The sequence below is a fragment of the Natator depressus genome, chromosome 22 (genome assembly GCF_965152275.1).
Source record: "Natator depressus isolate rNatDep1 chromosome 22, rNatDep2.hap1, whole genome shotgun sequence".
Lineage (NCBI taxonomy): Eukaryota > Metazoa > Chordata > Testudines > Cheloniidae > Natator > Natator depressus.
This window is the reverse complement of record NC_134255.1, coordinates 15,257,683-15,281,835: the sequence shown is the minus strand read 5'-3', so window position 1 is coordinate 15,281,835 and position 24,153 is coordinate 15,257,683. Positions and strand designations below refer to the sequence as shown.

At 39.1% G+C, this 24,153-nt stretch overlaps 1 protein-coding gene across 6 annotated transcripts in view; it reads right to left on the bottom strand.

Moving 5' to 3' along the window:
- Window positions 1-23,904, bottom strand: part of NCAM1 (neural cell adhesion molecule 1) — a 251,698-nt gene extending 227,794 nt beyond the window's left edge. For 4 of the 6 annotated variants that reach the window (XM_074936564.1, XM_074936566.1, XM_074936565.1 and 1 more), the window contains exon 1: window positions 23,669-23,902. In XM_074936564.1, coding sequence (XP_074792665.1) covers window positions 23,669-23,720 — 52 coding nt within the window. In that variant the 5' untranslated portion in view covers window positions 23,721-23,902. Of the gene's footprint in view, window positions 1-23,668 lie in introns of all 6 variants that reach the window. The other 2 variants (XM_074936568.1, XM_074936569.1) reach the window with 2 other exon arrangements.
- Window positions 23,905-24,153: the final 249 nt, after the last annotated feature.

Here is a 24,153-nt window from a genome sequence, read left to right as displayed (position 1 = left end):
TTCCTTAGAAAGGAACAAAAATGTTTCAGGGAAATCTGGTGAAGGGTCTAGTAATAGAACCCTCTGTGACCATATAGGGTATTTAAGTTTAGGACTCTCTCTTAGTCCTTTGTTCTCCTATCAGTTGGCAGCATAAAACGCCAGTAAGGGAGCATATAAACCCTGAAGGAGAAGTGTGTGTCACTTTCTATTGACCCCTTCAGCTGACTCAAGAGCAGCCCAGATGAGCTCCAGAGTCACCTCTAGCCCTTCTTGGTTGGAAGGGCAATCGGTCTGCGCAGGCTTTATGTTGGAGAGGATTGATTCTTCAGGAGCCAAACAGGGCTGGAAAACAAACCTATACTTTCACAAAAAGCATTATCCAAGTTATACTGAAGCGGAGGAATTTTAGAACAGTTGAAAAGTAAATAACTGTTAGAATGAATAAGTAAATATATAGAATAAATGGGACACTCTCTTTTACACTGAAGCCCCTTTTCACTTCTCAAATAGGGCTTTAAAGTAAGCATAAACAACATTTACACCTGTTTTGAAGTCCTTTTATACTTCCAGTGTGGTGCAAAGGGGCATTAGTGTAAGGGAGACTCAGGCCCATTATTTTGTACTCACTAAAGAAAAGACATAAATGGAGTATGTAAACAAGAAGTTATCCCATTGTTTGCTTTCACTGAAGTCGAATAAGAAGCCACAGAAGATGCAAGCATGAGGCACAGATCTACATGAACAGCTCCCTTTATCACTCAATACCTTTTCAAAAATTCACCAAGTATAAAAAAAACTCACCAAGCCACAATCCTGTGCATACAAGTGTGCCTTTATTTTAAATGACAGGTTTCAGAGTAACAGCCGTGTTAGTCTGTATTCGCAAAAAGAAAAGGAGTACTTGTGGCACCTTAGAGACTAACCAATTTATTTGAGCATAAGCTGTCGTCACGAAAGCTTATGCTCATATAAATTGGTTAGTCTCTAAGGTGCCACAAGTATTCCTTTTCTTTTTATTTTAAATGGAAACATGCACTAACAATTAAAGGAAGTGCCTACTGAGTCACATGCCGTTAACGCAAATGTTCATTTTGGATGAAAATAAAGGAGATTTTTAACCCTTACAACAGCCAATTATTCCCAGCACATCACAAAGCATCTCATTGGTGTCCTAAGAATACACAAACAAATCCAAAGTGTATTCCTAGAAGGCTGTGGTCTACAGAACAATACCAATGAACTAATCACCCTCATTAGCCATTCTTATCTTATTCATGCTTTTTCCATACGTTTAATACATTCAACTAGGCTTTTATATGCACTGTCTTAACAGGAGAGCCCAGCTAAGCACCACACAAATTTGTTTCCAATAACCAGAAGAGACTTACAGCTCAAGTGTTTTTAGCTATGTTTATTTAAAAAAAAAAAAAAAAAAAAAAAGGACGTTTAGGTAAAAGCTGTTCTCAAAAACTTTTACATGCAAACTCATAAGCAGTATTTCCTATCTGTTTTCAAAGAATGTCAAATAACTTAGTATTCCTCCTTCTGTCCTGGAAAAGGGATCTTGCATTCACACCCACCAGGTCTCCACTGTAAACCCTGACTGATTATCTCAATAGAAAAAAAACAAACAGACCTAGATATGCTTCACTGAATTTCCCCTCGAGACTGATTTACATTTAGATTTGTGATATGCCCAAGGAGTCAAACAGCAGCCATTTGGTCTCCAACCAGCCTCAGAGAGAAACTATTCCCACCACACTTAATATGATCCAGTTAATCAGAATGTTTTAAAAGGTTGTGCAGTGTTAAAAATAAAAATGTTCCAATTATTAGAGTGAAAACCAGAAAAAAAAATTGCTAAATGGTAGGTGGGATGAAGTGGCTGTGCAGATTTAAAAAAAAAACAAAAAAACAAAAAAAAACCCAACACATTACAGGTATGAAAGCTTTTAGGAAATACAATGCATTGATCCAGAAATATCCACAAAATCCATGGATACGTGGATGCTTAAGCAAGTTTCAGGTGATTACCCATCTTTCATTAGTGTGTGTGTTTGATATGCTTTCCGTGAGTTACTTGTGGGTTTAGTAGTTTCTGTTCCGATGAGTCTTTCTTGTTTTTTAATCTTAAACCAAAACCAACAAAAAACATTAACTACATGGCTAGCATGAAATTCAACAGGAGTGATTTATATCCCCATTTGTCTGCCTCATCAAATGTCAAACTCATAAACTGCTCCAACTAATGTAAAAATTAATGGCATTAGCAGAAAAACAAAAGAGACAAAAAGCCTGGCTGTTTTACTGGAGTGAGTTCATGTAGTTCCCAGTGTGAATGATAACTATAATTACTTCTAAAGAACCAGAATCTCAACTGAACCTACAATAAGTTTACATATAAAAAACTAAAAAAAAAAAAAAAAAAACCACCACACAAATCCAACTGCTTCACAGTACTTACAACATAAAAGCCTGAAGGCAAACTGCCAACCGAATGAATTGAAAATGGATTTTAATTCTGCCATACTCTAAATACATCATTGTATGTCTGATTCGACTCTTAAGAGTACAGACATCTTGATGCAAGTTCTGGCGGCGAGCAGACTGACAGCATTGGGTCAAAAGCTGCTCTTCTTAAGGTGATTTCAAAGTGTTTGCCAGCAGAGTGGAGGGTTGGCTCGCAATGGAGGTACAGTGGTGATCCTGATGGCTGGTGTCAGATACTAAAACCATATTGCTGAACGCTCTGGAATTCCCCAATGTGCTGTACAGCAAAGTGGGAAATCGCTACACTACTAGCTGCAGGAGCAGATGCCCTAGTGTGCCCCCATGGAATGACAAGCCTCAGGGTAAATATATGGCACTAAGGTAATCTGCCTCAAGTGCCGCACTCCATTCCAAATGCAAAAATCCTTTTTTAAGTACAGAAGCAGGAGACTTTTGATGCTATATTTTGAGCCACACAATTGCTTGCAACCACTGATCATGCTTAGTGATATCTCTAGCTTAGGGAAGTCCGCAGTTCTCCCCAAAGACTTTCTCCCTTCCAAACAGAAGCCACACTGGAGGGAAAAGGAGAAACTGCTGAGGGTAAAAAGAAAAAAAAACCTGCCTTCTCGGGTAGAAAGAACTGTATGCAGAAGGGTTTCTCTCCCCTCATGAAGGCAGAGAGAGTAGGGATGGAGTTATCAATTCAGCAAGTATACTAACCAGGGGAGCTTTTAATTTAAAACAAAAAACCGTAAGGAGGAGGAACTCTGCCGCCATTTTGCTGTACTAGATAATCATAACTCATAGGTTTTGCTATGTCCAGAGTGGTCTGGATCCTTCAGGGAAGAAAGGCACTGCCCTCCTCCCTAACCTGATAGAAAATTAGTTAAGATGAAGAGTGTAAATTAACATTGAGGAGAACAGGACACTACTCAGGTGTGCTGGAACAATTTGTATAGTGCGGGTGCTGAGAGCCATTGAACCAAACTGTAAACCCTGTACATGATGGAAACCACTTCAAGCCAGGGGGTGCAGCAGCACCCAGGGCACCTTCAGTTCCAGTACATATGCCACTACTTGACTTTGAGAGTCAAACACCCTGATATCTTCCTGCCCGGCTCAAACCTGAGGAACTTATGAAGCCCACACAACAACCTTCCCATCAAAGGCAGAGTCAGGGATAAAGAGAATGAGGTAACCAACTAAGTGCCCAAAGGGCTAGTTGCTACAGGGTGAAAATCTACAGTCAACACCAGGCTGCTAATATAACCAATGAAATAAGCCTGACTTTTGAAGGCATTGATATTCATAGGTTTTAAGGCCAGAAGTGACCATTGTGATCACCTAGTCTGACCTCCCGCACAGCACAGGCCAAAGAACATCTCCAAAATAATTCCCAGAGCAGATCTTTTAGAAAAACATCCAATCTTGATTTATAAATGGTCAGTGACGGAGAATCCACCACTACCCTTGGGAAATTGTTCCAATGGTTAATCACCCTCACTGCCAAAAACTTACAGCGTATTTCCAGTCTGAATTTGTCTAGTTTCAACTTCCAGCCATTGAATCATGTTATACGTTTCTCTGCAAGACTGAAGAGTTCATTATTAAATATATGGTCCCCTGGTAGGTAGTTACAGACTATAATGAAGTCACTCCTTAACTTTCTCTTTATTAAGCTAAACAGATTGAGCGCCTCTAGTCTATTACTATAAGACATGTTTTCTAATCCTTTACTCATTCTTGTGACTCTTCTCTGAACCCTCTCCAATTTATCAGCATCCATCTTGAAGTGCGAATACTGGAGCTGGACACAATACTCCAGCAGCAGTCGCACTAGTGCCAAATACAGAGGTATAACCTCTCTACTCTTATTCGATTCCCCTGTTTATGCATCCAAGTGCTGCACTGCCGCTCTGGGCCGCAGCATCACACTGGGAGCTCATGTTCAGCTGATTATCCACCACAATCACCATAGCTTTTTCGGAATCATCATGCTTTGTCCTGCTTAAAACAGGGTGCGCAAATGAATTCCTTTGGAAAATCTCATTTCTCATTGACCCCAAAACTTTCATTAACAGCTGATTCAGAAAAGGACTCCAAGTCCCCCTTCTCAGAATGACAAGATGGGTGAGGTAATACCTTTTATTGGACCAACTGCTGTTGGTGAGAGACAAAAGCTTGCGAGTCATACAGAACTCTTGAGAAAGCTTTTGTCTCTTACCAACAGAAGTTGGTCCAATAAAAGGTATTACCTCACCGAACTTGTCTCTCTAATATCCTGGGTACAACTACACCTTCTCAGAATTATATTTTGGGGATGATCAGAGAACATACCAGTATCTTTTTGATCAAGTAGTCATCTTTGAACAAACAGGTGTAACTTGGTTCAATATGATACATAGAGCCTCTGTTGAGAGCTCAGTCTTTGTATTCACTGACAGAGAGAGATGTAATGGCCTTCGGTACCCATGTTGCTGCAATAAAATATGCTCCTGTGAAACCCAGCGCTTTAAGGCCTGGCCATGTTGATACCATTTTGACATTAATCAAAGCCAAGGCTAGAAGTTTCAGACTTGGTAATCCATTACTCTAATGAAAACATTTTATCTGGGAGTCAGACCAAGCTCCTGGATGCTGAAGTATTTGAGAAGGGATTATGGAGTACTTGTGTATCTATCAGTGGCCTTTGAGAAGCTGAATGCAAAGCCTCTTTCCTGCCCATGACCTCAAATTCATTAATTGCCTGTGCAGTAGTGAATATTAATTCCGTACAGTGCAGCTAACCGCACCATCATTTTGGAAATGGGTGGTAAGGCATTTACTTTGCAGAGAAGGAACTACTATGGTTTCTTCAACATGAAGAAGCCACTAATGTAAAGAATAAATATGACTGCAGAGGTAGAATTCCCAGAGATCATCTGGACAGAGAAATGTACAGCCTATAACATAGATCTGTAATACACTATTCTGAGAAAGCAAACTTTTAAGAAAGTTGTTTCTTTGGTATGGTTCTTGAACACTTGATCTAGTATCATCTAAATTGATTCTTGCCTAGGAAAAGGGAGATCATCAATCAAAGTAGTACAGAATAGTGGTAAATCAATACATCCATGTAATAACTTTAATTTCTTGTTACTTTCTCTATCCTCATATTCTGCTTATATTACTATCTCTCCACACAGTCTGAAATGTCACCTAATTTTTCCAGGGCTTTTCAATGCTTGAAAGCGTAAAAAGTTCATGCCCTTTCAAGAACGCAGTACCATCAAGCAGATACATACATAATTCATGTGTATTGCAGATTTTCATTATTTTACTCAACTTCACGGTTTTAAAATTAACATCTTCTAACGTATACCACCAGGTCCATTTGGTCTTCTCCCACCAACAACATCATTCTACACACTCAATAAATTAGTGCCATCTAGCGGAGTTCAAAGAATTTCACTTGGGCCAGAGCTTTCAGCTATAACTGCCTCTGGTTGTCCTGTCTTTAATTTATGACCCCTATAAATATTAAAATGAACTGTGAACTGAAATATCCCACAGAGCTTTTCTGCAAAGCACACAGCTGATCAATCAAATATAGCAGCAGATGTTATAGCTTTAAATTCTTCCCTGTGTTCTAGAAATCTCTAGAAGCAACAAAGGAAGACAAGTAAAATTCTCATCTTTAGATGCTCATCTTGAAACGGATGTACAAACACAGATAGTAATGTTGCAATCAGGTACAGTACATGTGATCCAAAAATAAACAGATAAGTTACAGTAGTAAGCAAAAAATCAAATACTCTATCAACTTGCAACTTTTTTCAAAATTTACTGAAAATAAGCAAAACGTACAGGTATTCTTAACAGGATGTCTTATTAAATCTGAAAAAGAAATTATTACTTTGCAATTATATAGCTCCAGATTCTAGTCTCTCTTTCAGAGATGTAACCTCCTATCCAAATATACCAAGAATATTATGTGCTCCTCTATGTCCAGTATACTCCTGCAATTACAGACACTTTAAATTCAACATTATAACTGATTGAGAAGTCTAGTAAGTAGTATTCCACATGCCCCATGGGAGGAGAAGTTCAACTCTAAGATTATGGAACTCTCAATCTACATTTGGTTTTATCTTTTTCCCATCCTGCCCGCCTTATAACGATCCACCCACCTTAAGTGGCCCTTTGAGTTTCTTTTAAACAACTTTCATGTGGACTCCTATTAACACCACGGAGCCTCTGCTAAAATTTTGGATTACTGCTATATTCTTGGTTATTTGTACGTTGCTAATCACCGTTCTTGCCATACAAAAGACAAAGACTGCTGTAGTCAGACATTGGTTTGGGGATACAATGTCTAATTTCTAACAGGACATCACAGTTGAGCGTTTAAGCTCATAATGTGATTGAAAAATGTGTGCGGAAATACGATTCTTCTACATTTCTTTAAAGCACAAGGACTGCAAATTCATAATCCTTAACCTGATATTTCTACAGAACGTGGAAAAAGAAATGAGAAAAGAATCTGAACCCTTCTAGATTTTCCACTTCTCTTCTTTGAAACAATAAACATATTTCAGCATAAATTTGCATGTCTAGCAACACAAAAATATCTCGAGGTAGGAAACTCTGAATGTCCTGAATGAGACAAAAGAAATTATGTAATTTTTCTTGAAGAGGAAGGAAGATTAAGAATGCTGTGGTAGTTCTAGCTTTGCTTGAAGTGTCAAGCATGACATACAGCTGGAATTTCTAACAGTCATGCTTTACCTAATACAGTACCCCTGAAATTTCCAGATGAAAGAACTTGCTTTATGTGCCTCTGTACTTGTTTATGGGTTTACTGTTGACAAGCGTTGTCTCTTCCACTTGGTTCCTGCATATTAAACCATATGGCAAATAGCTCTACAGAACTTGGAGACTATCCTTGTTTCTTAGACTGTGGTTTGTCATTCCTTTTTCTCAGTGGAAGCAATGACTTTGTATGGTTGGTGTTGACATATGTTTTCATCAGTCTAATAAGCCCCAATTATTTCTATTTATGCTTTCAACAAGAAATGACTTGCTAACTTTTGTCTTGTACTACTACCAAATTATATTTCCTTAAATCAAGGAAGACAACTGATATTCTCAGACTGACAGGATTCCTTACTATCGCCACAAAACCAGCAAGGTCTTTCAAACAAGACCCGGATGAAACTGTACTCAATAAACTGCAATTGCTCAAGAATAAGAAGTTATAAAGCTCATTATATGCACTGAGTCTCCTAGCATCACAGAGCTTTTTGATAGGAAGGACTCGCACATCACAAGCTTCCACAATTTTAGTTTTTATGTTCTACAAGAAACAGGATTTTTGAAGTGTTCCTGTGTGTAAGATACACATATAGACTGCTTGTTTTCTTTTATTATAAAGGTAGGCTGTGGTTTTTCAGTGTTTGTTGTTGCTTGTACACATTCCAAGTAAGTAAATAACTCCATACGTGGGTGTATTTATATGCCTTCCACTTATAGAGGTAGCTTCCAAGAGAGGAACTAACTCCAAATACCTTATCTTGTAAATGGAAATAAGACTGCTTTAAGCATTACCCTGAGGAACGTTTGATTACATAGTGAAGCATAATGGTAAGCCTTGTTCAAGTCATTAAAGTAAGTAAGTGTTTAGGTCGGATGGTATTTTCCATTTCAAAATGTTTCTTCTTTTAAACGATCATTCTTTTCATAGAAAAAAAGAATGTGTCCATCATACAAAACTAGCATTATTTGAAAAAAAAAAAAAAAAGATTCTTGTTCTGTGCCTTATCACAAGCTGCAAAGATAGTACCTCATACAAACAGGTCCTGGCAACCAAACACTAGTTTCTTTCGGAATAAAAGAAAAACATTGCATAGTATTAAGGGTCTACAGTTGCTTATAAAGTTTAATTCACAGACATGGTGGACCCAAAACACCAAGGAAGCAAACTTGTTTATAAATCTTGTTTATCTGTTTTTAGAATCCTTTCCAGATCTGAACCAGGAAAAAAAAAAAAAGAGGGTGGGAGGTTCTCTCTAATATGAGATGCCTTTTAAGAGAGGCTTAATATTAGTTACACTAAAGTAACTTCAGTGATTTCATGGACCTACACTAGCATGAATCAGAAGTGAGACACGTATCTGGCATTATGTCTGCTGACCAAGATCTCTGGGAGATAATGAGACACCAGACCCCAGTTATAAAAACAGAAGCCAACATCAACGACATCTGGCCAGCAACCAAAGATGTTTCTCTCTTCCAAAGACTGGCAAACAGAATAAAATACAAATGCAACAAAAGTACAGAATGAAGTTTAAACTGTAAGACGGCCATTTGTGGTAATAGAGATCCAGATTTTAGATTAAGTAGACAATGTTTATTTTGTTTTCCCTCATTAAAATTGAAACTATGTTTTACAGCAAAGACATATAGTCTCATCTCAGACCATGTCGTCATACCACCATTTAACAAATGTTGGAGTTAAGGTGAATTAATTAGCATTACAATTCATCATTAACAATACAATGACTTACACAGAAAAACATCTAACTCTGCTATAACTTCTCAGACACAAGCAGAAGTAACCAAAGCAATCACATGTCATCTTACTGATGTAAACCTTGCCCTTCTCCATGCTGATTTATTAGCATTTTACATCCACTTTTCACTCACTATGAAAAAGGTATAGATGACTGCACACTGCAATGAAGAATCAGGCATGTCATCTATATTTGTTCTATAAAGTACCATGCATATTTATAGTGCTGAATAAATAGCTAATAATTAAGATGAGAACCATCCTGCCTACATTCACATACACAAAGATTACAACAAAAGGTTAATATTTTGTTGCTGTTAAAATTTTGACACAGGTAATGGAATTGCACACACACATAACTACCATTACATTTTCATTCTGAAATGTGTGTTCCATGTTAAACATATATATCCCTAAAAATGTACATCTTAGATTACATCCAACATTCAGGTGTTACAGTAACAAAACTGTTAGAGAGAAACTATGCTTTAGGATGCCCAAGTGTGGATATTTTCATTTACCTCAAATCTACAAATGCAGATATTTTAAAATGCGTCCTGACCTGGTACAATGTCAGACAGAGCTATTTTTAGTTCTAATCCACTTAGAGTGCTAAATTCCAAGGGAATCAGCAGTGTTGCTTCACTCATCATTTGAACTAGATTCTTGTGGTCCCTACCCTCAAAATATAGTCTTCAAGAACAAGTGATAAGATTTTTTTTTATTATAATTTTTTTTTCTGTTGCACTTTTCCCCCCTTTTAAACTTGCAGCTACTTGTGTATGCCCCAATAAATAACAAATAACTACATTTGCAGATAATAGACATTGCAGAGATAAACAATGCGAGGCCTGAACATACACAAGACAACTATAGTATGGGATTTACCATTTTGATTTTAGGACTCATTTGCATTTACTAATTTAAATCCATGAGAAGCAACTGTTATGCATCCACCAGGGCTACCAGATATGGCATTAATCATTCTGTAAACTTGATAGAATAATAGTACTGCAGTGCTCATCACAGACTGCAATCATGAAAACATGGAATCCTCATTTCATGGTTACTAGCGACACAAATTCCAGTGATTTGCTTCCCATTTGGCTTGTGGTTTTTGTTTAAACTATGAGTTGCATTCATAAAAAAATATTCTCCATCTATAGTGGTTTTCTTTAAATCCTAATTAATTTAAAAATCAATACATAGTAACATCTATATCTATAGGTAATTAGTTAATTCAGGTATTTTTAAGGGGTGTATATTCTTCAAACAGGTATAAAAACAACTAAAACAGATATCCCACTGAAAATGTTTTGAAAGTGCTCTTGTTCAAGAGATTGTCATTTGCTCATTATTATTATTATCAGAAATGATAATATATTATTTACCTTGCTGGCTCTTCTCATTTTATACCTGTTCAGTGTTGTTAATTTGTAGCATTAAAGTGACAACACAAAAATTGTACACTTCTGTCTGAAAGATTTGGTTTCTACTATGGCTGCAAACATCTAAGATCACTGTTACTAGAAAAAGTTAGAGATTAAATGCATAAGTTAAACTTAAAAATTTTCTGTACTATGTATATAGTCACAAACCTTGGCAAGCCTCACCACCTTCTACTCCAAGTGCAAGACACATTTCTTCAACCCTGCTCTCTCTAACACACAGCATCGTGTACATTTCACAAAACAAAACCCTACCAAAAGATAAAATGTTCCACTGTACACACAGTTCTCTTCCTGGGGAAGAGGATAAGAGAAATAAAAACATGACAGATACATCACTTAATGCATTCCTGGAAGGTGCTCAGATACAATAGTGATGTAAACTGTATACGAGCTAGAACAGTGGTTCTCAACCTGCGGCCCAGTCAGCACAGGGCTGTGGCCCATGAGACATCCTCAGGGACATAAGGTAGTATTGGATGCAGCCCACATAACACATTGTGGGCCACATATGCAGCCCACAATGGTAAACAGGTTGAGGACCACTGAGCTAGACTAGAATTTTCACTGTTACTACTATAACAAAATGCAATTATTTTAAACGTAAGATTCTATGGAACATAATCATTTTAACTGTTAACGTTACTGCAATTTAAGTGGAAGGATTGCTTACACGTAGGCTGCATTTTTTTTTTCTTTGCAATTGATCAATATCCCTATTTTTTCCAGCATGTGTAAGGAGGTTGTTGCATCTACTTGCAATTCATAGGCACATCCTCCTTTGTGATAGCAGGGTGTGGGGCCAATCTGAAGATTTGTGTGTATCTTTACTTACCTATGCAATTATTCTGAACATTTTGTAGTAAAAGTGTTGCTATGGTAACCAGTGGATGTGCTCTCTGAGTACATGGGACTGGAAAGCATCTCAAAACAGTCACCACCAGCTAGGTTCTTTCTTCAGAAGCATATATGCAACTACCACTGAAGTGAAAGGCAGTTAAGCACAAACATCCAAAACATAAAATCTGTCTCCTAACAACCAATATTATTAAAAAACAAACTCGACAAGAGCACACTCAATGGGTACTTGCTTCCTAGGGATGGGAAGGCTCTATTGTAAGAAAAATTAGTTTTATGGGGCCTAGATTAAGTAATTTTTATTCTACAAAGCTGTGTGGCTTTCACTGTACAGCCTCACTCAAGGATTTATGAAAAACACCCACACTAGCATAAAACATCAAGTCACACCTTACTCCCAACTCCCTGAACTCCGATCTAGAAGCAGACCCAAACTAACGCCTCCACTGTCAGTCTATCCCTCAGACAAAACTCTGATGTCAGACATAAGGTTGACTGACAACTTGGCAGCCAATTAACCTTTAAATTATACATATACATGCCCTATTGCTTTGAAAAGTAACACTACGTGGGGGTGGAGGGTTATTTTAATGATTAACTCTTTCATTGCAGTGTAGCCTCTTATTTGACCCCGCAGATTCAGAGCTACTGGAGTATTTCAGGCAATGAAACCTCCACCCTTATATCTTGACTGTGTTCTGGACCAATTCATTAACTACTTTTTTAAATCCAAAATTGTTCAAATAAAAGAATTTGAGATTCTTCAATATCTACCTTACATGGCTGCCTTCACCAAAGTCGCTGTTCTGCTCCTCACAACAAGCACAGCTTCAAGTAGCTGGAAATCAAGTGTAAGCAATAACAGCAGCTGATCCATAAGTACTATATTCTGATAAGTGGTGTAAAGCAGCAGGAGGGAGGGGGCTTGTTCTACCTAATACTTGTGATCTCCAAACAGGCCATTGGGGACATATCTGACGGGGGAAAAAGATGGGTTAGAAGAGGAAACTGTTAGTGAGCTGAAGAGAAGCTGGTAAAGCTTTACGATTGTAACCTAGTACAATGACACAAGTATGTATATCTGCAGATGTTCTTAATTGAGATGATGGAGATGGAGGACCCACCTAAATGCTAGTGACCACAAAGAGGAGATAAAAGACAAAGCCCAAACACACTTCATCAACACCTAATAATATGCACCATTTTCTTTTTGGTAAAGTGTATTTTTAAGATCTATTCGCTCTTTTGAGGGTTAAATACATACAATTATATACCTTTTGCTTGTTTTAACAGTATTTTAGCCTCCTCATGCCAACAAATATCAAACCACCAGTGAGTACATAATAAATGCTAAATGCCCCAGAAAGCCTGTAGCAAAGTAGTATGTTGCATCCTAGAGATCATAAAGAGATTATACTCCTACTCCATAGGTTCCTAAATGCAGTAATTCTGTATGTCAAGTCACAATCCTTAAAACCATTATAGTTCGAAGGGATTATGTTTTAGAAACACCATAAATGAAATATGTTTACAGTAGTTTGTTCTTTTGAATTTTACAGGCTTAAAACAATTTGTTAACAAACAATATACTTTGAAAAGCAACTGTTAATTATATTTTCTTAAAGTATACATGGGAATCTGACAAATGTGATGTTTCTGCCAGTAAGTTCTCTGAACATTTTTAATTATTCAACAGCATGTGCAGTTATTGTTTCACTCGGAGTTATATTCTGTAACACAACATGATTGTTACAAGCAAAAACTTGTAAATGTTATTAATAAATCAATTACTGAGAACATAAAAACAATATGTTTATTGCAGTTTTCAAAATACCCACAAAAATCAGTTGTGTGTGTGTGCGCGTGTATATATATATATATATATAATGTATGTCAGTGTTATAGCTATAATAATAATTCAGTAAATAAATATAATGTAGTTATAATTAAGGCGTGACAAATGCAAACACAACAGTATCCTTAGCTGGTTCTGTTTACATAGGTATTCCAATCCTTAACACCATGTGATAGTTCTAAGGGATTTTGTTTTGCAAACATCACAACTGCTATTATATCGGTCTCTCATTGTATACCATATTTGCCAAAATAATTACACATAACTCTCAACACACCAAAGTGACAGGTGCTCCTTACAAATAAGAGAAATAGAAAAATGGGATAAAATAAAAAGGGCATATCAGCCAGGAGTTTCTTTTAAGTACTGTTGTCATGACAGCAACATTACTTCGGCAGAGTTTTTCCATTATGAAACCAATTTCTTTTCTACATCGGCAACAAACTGTACTATACTACTGTATACATGCAGTGATGTGTATATTACAAATTACCCACTTCTGACTAAAGAAGAGAAAACCTGCTAAAGACACTCACGTTTCTTTCCTCTTTTCTTAGTTGAACAGCATTGCTAAAATGAGATCTCTAATATGTTCCCAACATTAATTGTAGCTGTTCAGCTGAAAACACATACACTGCATACTTCTCTATTATAAAAGAGAATGAAAGTATCAGCAGTTCAGTTCCTGTGATTAATTTGTGGAACGACTTTCAAGTTCAAGAAGCTTCCCAAAATCAGAGTATAAAAGCTCAAGTATTTCTCTGCAGTCTGTTATTCAAAGGAGGATAATTATATTTCAAACTCCTTCAAATTTACACTATTACATCTATAACCTTGCACAATTCACAAACTAATAATTTTAGCACATAACTAAACTAATTAATTTAAGTACAAGAAAAGACACCTGACCACTGGGTAACAAGAGCTAAAGCATAAGCAGTTATAGCCAAGTTTTTACTAAAAAACAGCAGTCAATATTATTGATTAAATATGAATATAGGGTTAGTTCTATGGATTTTTGGGGGGAGATATCTAATGAACATTTTCATTTACCATCTGAATGATACACTGCCCCGTTGATAGATGTCTGTATCTCCACCTCCTCCCCACCTTTAGCACTAACAGAAAGTACCTAGTTATGGGGCCAGATCTGGACACATCTCTATTTAAAACTGCAGTTATTGGTTATGCCACTGGCAACCATGATCATCCACCCCAACTCCAATCCAGATCCCACATCTCCCACTGTGCATCAACCTGTGTTAAAATCCTAGTTCCACCACAGCTAAGAGTATTCTAAATATAATCACTCTTCTCCTTGGGCTATTGAGAAATTAGCCAGAGAAATCTCTCCCTCTTCAAAATGTTATCGCTTCCTAAAGTTCACATTTTATAATCTCAAAAAAAAAAAAAAAAAAAAAAAAGATTTCTTTACTTTCCTTGTCTGGTCTCAACCATCAACTTCCCATTTTCCTGCCCCATATATAAAAGTAACAAGACCTTCCGATTTTGTTTTCGGACTTTGAAATAATAGTAGTTGAAAAGGTGACAAAAAAATAACTAATCTGATTCACCACTGCAATTCTCCAGTTTTACAGCTGAGTAACAGCCATGCTACTGTAAAACTGGAGTATTGTGTTGGTGAATCCGGTCTAAAAACCTCTTATTCTGAAAAATATGCAGCCTGAATATTTCCCAAATCACTAGTTTCCCTAGAGGAGTTTCTGATAAACTCACAATCATAATAGATACACATTAATAAAAAAAAGCAAACACTAAACTTTATACATTTCACAAACATTTTATTTTCATTCCTTTTTACTTGATGATTCAATGATTATTTGTACATGCAATAGAGAGTATCTTTAGTGTTGCAGATTACATCATACAATGATGAGTCACTCCCCTTTTAACCCTATCTCCAGTGTTCGGGCTCCTTACAAGCTAGGACTGCTCCACATGAAATGAAGTGACCAAATGGGACTGTTCTTCCACAAAACACTGCACTAATTCTCCTGCATTCAGCCTTTCCACTTGAATGGAATAAAAACCCTTTTCAGAACAACAATTACAATTCCCCCCTTTTTTTCTCAGGCTCACTATGGGACTCCTCAGTGCATGCACAATGCAAATAAGGCAAACTTCCTTTCAAAGAGTGATTAATATGCAAAGACAGCCTGCTTTTTAGTGCGATGTGAAGAACCACCAACAAGCATTTCTAAACTCTGAGGTTTCTTCAATTATTTCCACTGTTTATTTTTAAACATAAGATTATGCAATAATACCACACATTAGGACCAATTTGCCAATATTTTGTAAACAATGCCAAATTGGCTATTTTAAATACAATACAAAAGATCTAACAGATTCTATTTTCCCAGCTAGGAACACAAAGAAAAATCTAGTTTTTCTAATTGTTCATCTTTAATAATAATACTTACCGTTTAGTTGCAAAAATTAATGACTGCATTTAAACCCAGAAATAACTAGCTGTACATTGCTTTTTAAAACTGAAGATTTCTTCAAATAAAAAATTTACAATTCCCAACATAAATCTAGTACTATTCCTTACTATATAGCAGTAATTGTAATGACATTTAATACCAAAGTCTTTGCTGCTTATTAACACATATTATTACAGAGTAAACAATTTCTCAAAATGTTTTTTTCACAGTGTTTATTGGTGTTTGGACAAGTTATATGAGAAACAAAAACCTATTCAGAATTAGAGACACCATTTTTCTATCTTCATGAATAAAAGTTTCACCACTCTCTATTCTTCATCTCAACACCTTGTCAATGTCACTTCATTTATACAACTAAGCCAGGACCCTCCTATGGCATGAACTTTCCATTTCAAGTGCAATAAACGACACTATGCCCAAGATGACCTCAAACCGTAGCTTGAATGTGTTAGCTGACTCATTTCTCATTATGAACCCTTTTGAATGTTTCACAGACTTACCATCCTTTTTTGTTTTCAAGCAGTTTTGAACATTTTTCTTCTCCCTTGGAATAAGACTTCAAGTTACTGATCGAATAACTTCATGTTAAATTTAAAAGAGACTGAGAAATTAAGGATTGCATTTCTCTCTTTGACACTTCAAGGTTGACTCATGCATCATACAGTATAAAATTGTAATTGAAATATCTAAAACTGTCCATTACTTCTGTTTTACAGCAACAATCTGCATTAAAGAAAAACCAACAAGTCTTATGTACTACATAGGCGAAAATAATTAACCTGTGAAAAGTATCAATCTACTCTGATTTTTCATGGTCCGACTATTACAAAATAACCATTTACCTATGAACAAAGCGGTGGTTTTGGGTCAGAAAAGACATATGGATAACGATGCTAGATATTTAAACAAAACATTCTTTAAAATACCTATTAAAATTTCTTTTGTTACTATTCTTTCCTAGCTTCTTCAGTTTACTGAATTCAATGTTAAATATTTACTTTGTCCAAATAGATGTGAACTATTCATGCTAACAAAGCTCTTTCCATAGAAACAGCTGATGAAAATTAACAGGAATATTTATCTTTTAGACCTGTAAATAACAGTGCAAAAATCTTCAATGTCAGCAAACCTTTAAAAAACATGTGTAAGACTAAAGCTTTCCATGGTCACCCAGACTAACAGGCAAATCTCAAGGGTCACTTTTTGGATATTCTTTTTACAATGAATTGACGCTCAGTCCTATCAAATGTAGTAAAGTAAGCACAATAGTCTAAAAATAGTCTTATCAAATCTTTTTAGTAAAACAACTTTACTATAGACTATTTTAAAATTACTATTTAGTAGACAATTCACTTCTTGCCAGTCACACTATTTCCTAAGGATTTTATTTTAACTGAGTTTTGAAAGTTCATGTATCAGTTAACTTCTTGAAAGGATTTAAAATTAAACTGCCCTGTGGAATAGGTAACAGAGGAGATATAGCCTTTTAAAGATTTTTATTCATTGGTTTATGGAAATAATCTCATACAAGATTTAGGTTGGGGTGAGAACACATGAATTTTTTCTTTACATCACTCTAGCTTGTTTGTGATAAGTCAGGACATCCCCAGTTGCCACTTTACAGTTCTGCAGATCTCTACAGCTGTCTTTTCTCTTCACAAGATCAAGGATCTGAATAGCTGGAAGACTAACTATGGCAGATATTGCATTATTGTATTTAGTATTTTAAACGTAACCTTCTTGCATTGGATTTTCAGATACCGGCCTCCATTTCTGTGACCACAAATTGCAGGTGCAAATAAATGCAGACTCAGTATTTTGGGCCCGAAGTTTAGGTCACCATGGGATTGATCTAAAGCCCACTGAATTCAACAGAAAGACTTACCTGGCTTCCATGGACTTTGGATCTGACCTTTATATGCCTAGGTATCTCAGATACCCTGGCAATGAATAAAGACAGCACTAAGTCCCTGACTGTGAATAAAAAACAGATGACCATTAAAGGCTGATCTGAAAACCTAGCTCCTTATTCTTAAACCATGCTTCTGAGTACGAATATATTGTAGAAAGTTGAGAGGAACCAACACTACCTTCAGGAGCAAATACCCTGATTGCCTAAACTGTCCATAGCATCCTTGTTTCTGTTGCACATACAATTGTCTCTTAGCAGACCACATGGTTACCAGATATGTATATCAATTATTCACCTCTTAAACGTGATGGCTTAAAAAGCTGGATAACTCATTCAGCTAGCAAGGCTTATGTGATTATTCCCCAAAGCATCTTCTTCAGTGTAGCTGTTGATGTACAATTTTATGACATGCTAGCTCTCGGTGGGAAGGGATGACTGCCTTTTTAAGAAACTAAATGAGACATTACTGGAAAGATGGCTGCTTTCCTCCGTTTATTTCATTTTTCCTACCTCAGGCTCTAGAATTACTGTCAAAACATAATATATACAATATTCAAATAAACAAGCCTCCTAAAAAACCTGCCCCAGCATCAACATTCTGCATCTCCCACACACTCCCACCTTCAGGAAAGGTCTGGGAGAACAGAGGAGTCTTTTATAGCATGTCTTGGAGGTCATCAGCTACAAGAATGAAGTCCAAAATCTCCAAATGCCACCACAGCGGAAGGAATACCACTGCTGAAACAAAACCAGTCTGGCCCCCAGACCAATCTTGACAGCATAATTTCCAAAAATAGACAGCAACCATACATATGGGGGATTCCTCATCCATTAGAGAGAGAAAGAGAAATCCAGGGCTAAATTCAGCAGGCTTTACCACCAATAATCTGAAGTGAATTTGCAGTTGCTTAGAACAGGACTGAATGTGGGCCCAAGTCTATTCCTCTAAGCCTCTGATTTATTTGGATTTAGGCTATTGCTAACGTTCGGTCAGTCAATAATCCCACAATACATGTTACATGTGACCAAACAGAAATAACTGCAGACTTCAGAGCTGAAATCCAGTTCCAAAGAAAGCTATAGACAAAATCATAATCATCTTGGTCATTTTCAAATAAATTCTTATCTTCTTCAAATGTCACCATGTGTTTTGGCACAACTTTTGACTGCTTCTGTATACCTGGTAGTTTCAGGTATAACTCATCCAACAGAGTAAATATCTGTATTCCCATCCTTGGATGTGAGAGCCAGTATAAAGGACTAATGATTATTTCCATTTCCAATTTTTTTCTCTTGATCCCTTATCGATTCCTCTTCCTTTAGGAACACATCCCACCTTCTGTATTGTAAACTAAGATTTACACGTAAAAATCTCATTCCAGCAGTTAGTAGTGATTCCCTCAGACAGTTATAAATGCAATGCATTAAAAGTGCCTGAAAGCCCACCATTTGGCTCTCAGGGTAACATCAAAAGGCAATGCTACTAATGAGCAGCTGCAGCAGAGAGGCAGCATTTCAACACCATGAACTGAAAGAGTATAATGGCACCACCGCCAAACCCAACTAATTTACATCCCTTTGCATCAGCAACAGCTTTAAGATTTGGTAATGTCCTTTCCCAAACAAAAGAGGCCACAGCCAGCACAAATCTGACCTTCAAATTCGCTTCTGTGGTAGTTTTGATGTCTAACAAAAGTCTATGTGCCTAATTTTTCCCCCTCTCCCAGATTTGATGGATTCATCACTCCTTCCCCTTCTCCCTCCCCCCATTCTCAAGTCCATTGCAGACATACGCAAAGAATCTCATTCTGAAGCAGAGAGATGCCTGGGAGCTGTAGTTCCCTTCACAGCCACACCCTTCGCCAGGCTACTACTCCCAGACATCCTCTATATTACAGAAGGATCAGCAAACGGTTTCGTGTGGTGTTTTAAAAAATTTCATTTTCACAGTAGAACATGTTTACTTTCCTCAAGGTTTACATCCTCATTGTAATATTAACAAACGTCATTTTGCTTTAGTTGAAAAAGCCTTTATAATGGATCTAATTAAATTCTTCAGGCAGTTTCCTTCATATTAGCTATTGCATATGCCCCTGAAAGACAGCTTCTTCCCAAACTGGTTGTGTACAAGTTCATTAAAAATCCGTAACATCTGCCTTCCTGTCTGTGATAGGACAGAACAGAGTTCTGTTGACAGATGAAATTCATACTAAAACATGTCCTGCAAAAACAGTATGTCAAAAGCCACACCAAAAGAAAAACAAAAACAAAAACACTGCATACACTCCATAAACACCCAGATGTGGAAGTGATCAATAAAATGCAGGATGGCCTTTTTTAACAAGAAAATAAAATGTGCTTTTGTGTCTCTTGTTAGCGCTTCTTGCTGTTCCCCTCAGACTGATGGCAGCAGGTGCAGTATTCTCCTCTCCTATCTCCTCCCCCATCAATTGGTTCTGCTTTCCTACCTCTCAGCCAACACAAACCCATGGCATTATAAAAAAAGTTCATGCCTTCTTTTAAAACAAAAAGCCAACCTTTTCTTATACCCTAAGGCAGGAAAATCTATCTGTAAAATGTATTTCTGGAGGCCAGCCAAGAAAACATGAAGGCACTTTCAGTCTGGAGAGCAGCCACAGTTCTTTAACACTCCTGAAGACAAACACTGGGAATTCATTAAATTAATATTAAATTAAATGTTCTAAAAAAAAATCAATTGGTCATGTCAGGAATCTTCAAGGCCATATGTCAACACTGTAAAGTTTATACAAAATGTTCTCTATTATTTAAGAAACCACAGTTCTCGGGATGTAAACGAAAGGAGATGAGCCATCTGTTGTGTCTATAAATCAGCCTCTGAGTTATAAAAGAATGTTGTTTTAATTTAAGAGTTAAGTTAAGGCGTTACTATCCCAGGACATAGAAATCTATACAAAAGAAGCTATTTTAAAAGATGCAGGAGGAATGCTTTTGTTCCCGCCCCACTGGGTGACCACTCCTCAGACAATCCTCTGTTCAGGGTTTCCTCACTAGTAGACATCTATTCCCTGCTTTTTCCTACATTTAATTTACTGTAAAAGTAGAAGCGCTTTTTATTGGCATTATCATGGCCGGCACAGCTCTTTCTCTGCCTTGACTTTTCCTTCATCAGACTGGATTCTTCACCCTGCAAGCTTCTTCTCTCTCTCTCTCTTTCTCTTGGGGTAGGGAAGGGGGGCAGGAAAAGGAGGAGGTAAGGCTTAGCAAATTAAAGCAGGATCCTTTAGCATGGAAGGCACTACAGATGTGCTGGGTATTGCTTTTATTGTATGATGTGTTGCTGCTTTGTTTTAACGTTTTAATATTTTATTTGGCTTTTACATTCTCCATTTTATACTGGTTTAACAGTTGTCAGATCTGAGCTGTGCAGCTCCCCAAGCACCTTGAGGCTCATTATTATTAACAAATAAAACATCATTTTGAAGGGGGCAGGGAGAGGTATGTATGTGTATAATTTTTCTTGCTTTTAGTGAAGCTTTACTTACCCCAACTGGTCTGTTCCCTGGAAAAAACCCACTTTCTTTCCCCCTCGCACAACTGAGAATGCTTTGTGTGAATAGGTATCTGGGGTGATTGTTCGGGGAAAAGGCAAGTATCTAGTGGTGCTTTGCAAAAGAGAAGACAGCGGTGCGGTGATTGTGATTGAAGGGTGTGGCTGTAATAGAGAAGGCTGGTGGCGGGGATTTGACAGTCTCCTTATTTGTTCATATTTGGGTTCTATGCCAATAAGTAGTAATAAAAAATATAAAAATTCTAAACTAAAGAGCAGCTGTGGGATGGTACTTATGGTACAGGGAAGCTGTGTAACAGGATGGGGTGATGCTGATGCTCACCAGGCAGCTTTGAGCTTGTATCTGACAGTGGGTTGGGGGGCAATGGTGAGACAGGGCAGGGTCTGGGGTAGTCGTGGGGTAGGGGCGCGTTGCTGGCAGTGGGTTGGCATGGTGGCGATGGTTGGGAAGGCGTGTGTTGATGGGTGGAGCAGTAGTCACCGCTGGGTAGGTGAGGGACATCAGCGTGGGGTGATGTGGTGGAGAGCAATGGTACCCGGGGGCAGTGGGGATTGGGACAGTATGTGGCAATTGTAGGCTGAGGCGTGCCATGGCAGTGACTGGGGGGGGTTGGGGTATGTTGGCAGGACCGTGGCTTGAGAGTCAGCGTGCGATGGGCGTCGGGGTAGTGACGGCAGTGGTGAACGGGGTTGAAGAGGGGTGCTGGCCGCAGTGTGTAGCGCAGGTGTGCGACGGTGGGTTGGGTGGGGCTGCGGAAGAGGACCAGAGCAAGCAGCTGCGGGTGCAGCACTGGCACCCGCAGGTGGAGGTGGGGTGACGGCGGCCGCCGAGCAAGGGCATGGCAAGCTTTGGGGAGCTGTGGCACAGTGCTGGCGTGGGCGCCGTCCCAGGGCAAAGGGGGCTGCTGGCAGGCGGGGTCCCAGCGGGGGTAAGGCTGGGGGTGCACGACCCCTGGGTGGAAGTGTCAGCGCTTGGATTTGGGGGGGGGGCGCTGGCGGCGGGAGGGGGGCTCCCAGCTGTGTGTGTGGGGGTGCAATAGGGGCGGGGGCAGGTCTGAAATGAAGGGCCGAGGGGCGGGACCGTTACGAACGTTGGGGAGCAAAGCCCCTAACGGCGTTTCCCGCTCGGGGCCGCCGGCTCCTGATTGGCGGCGGATGCAAGCGAGCCACCCCCGCCCCCCACCTACCCCCCCCACCCCGCTCCCCGCGCGCCGCAGCTCAGGGGCTCGCGCCCGTCGACCGTCCCCTCCCCAGCTCCAGCGCGCGCTCACACACACACACGATCACAACGATTTTTTCAGCACCAGATTCCTCCCCTTTCCGAACTTACTGCACCCCCAGCAGCTCTGACCCCCCTCCCCTGCGCTCGCCCCCTGCAGTTCTTAGCCCACCCCACCCTTTGCAGCCGCATTCACACCGCCCCTCTTTTTGCAGCCTCTTTCTCCCTCGCCTTTATTTGCAATTGCATCGCCGTTACTTCGTTGCATTGCCCCCCCAGGACATTACACAGGCATCGTTTGCGGCGGGGGGCGGGGCGCCCTGCAAAAACCAGCACCATCCTTCAGCTATTCTGATAGAAATTTTTAAAACAAAGCCCCCTCCAGGCTCCTCATATGGCGACACCATTAACACATCGCACGTAGTACCCTCCTCATTTCATTCTCCTTCCCCCGTTCCCCTCTCCATTGTCTGCGATTTGCAACACACACAACCTTCAATCCAAGAGGGGCGGGTTCAAGGAAGAGGGGCAATTCCTCCCCTTGCACTCATACAGATAGGTATCCACGTATAAAACCAGCCCATGGCTCACGCCCTCCTCACCTCCCTCCCAACCCCTTTCACTTTCTCCTGTCAAATTGCAGACTGAGCCATCTTTCCCAGTCAGATTCCTCAATTGTGAACAATGTTTCCAACTAACTGGACGTCTAGTAAAGCAAAGTAGCACCAGGCACAGAAGGAGGGGGCAAAAAAAAACCCCACGTTTTCCTTATCTTCTAATTTTCCCCTCTATTGCAAACCGTTAAGACTGCCTGACCATCCCTGGGGGAGCCAAGGCAGCGAAAATACCAAAAGGGTCTTGTCCACTCTGCAACAGAAAGAGGTTTCCTAGCTCCAGTGTTTACTCTGAACGATGCTGATTTGGTTCAGCTTGGAGATCTGGGGTTTATTCTTTTCTCCTCAATGTTTGCTCAGCCAGCACCTCCCAATCCTCCTCCCTAGCAGTCTCTCTGCCTCTCGCTCATCTCCCAGCTCCTCCACCAAAATGCTGCCTTTGAAATGCAGAGAAGGGGGAAAATCGCAAAAGTGCACCGCTTCCAGCCTCTACGGCTATCCCCCCAGTTCCAAAACAAAGTGGGATGAGGAAAGCACAACATTCAATATTTGGAGGAAACAAATCATCACTGTAAAAACACTGCATTCTAGGAAACAAAAACACTATTCCCCTGTTCCTCCAGATGAGTCTAAAATTGCATCACAGCACAGTATTCAGAAGTGGTCAGAAATCAAATTTGTTCCCAACCTCCAAAAAAAAAAAATTACATATATTCATGTACCTGCAGCTCCAAGGAAAAAGAGAGTCCAGATGAGATCCTTAGTATGCAGCATTGTAATCTGCTGTTGGGGTGGAAGTTTCTTGCAAATATATTTTTCCTTCAATTGGAGCTTGGGTGGATTAGAGAGAGATTTAGATGCAATGTAATTTTTTTTTTCAGAATTGTTTTTTGCCAGCTGCTCTCTAGCTGCTTTCAGAAGCTGATCAGAGAATGAGTGACAGTCCTAGCCTCAGCACACACACACAACACAGATCCCTGCGCCGTCCTGGATTTGGTTTGGTGAGGTTGGAAAGGGAGGAGGCCTTGCACCTCACTGTGTTCTTCCACCCATGCTGGCCACAAATAGTACAGTGCAATAGGCATCAAGCAAGGAGGTACTGTAGAAAGAAGCAGTTCCAGTCGCCTGCAAAATATGGCACGGTTTTCCTAGGATCTGGAGTCACTCACGTTCTGTACACATTTCCGTGCTGATAAGAGTTTTGCTA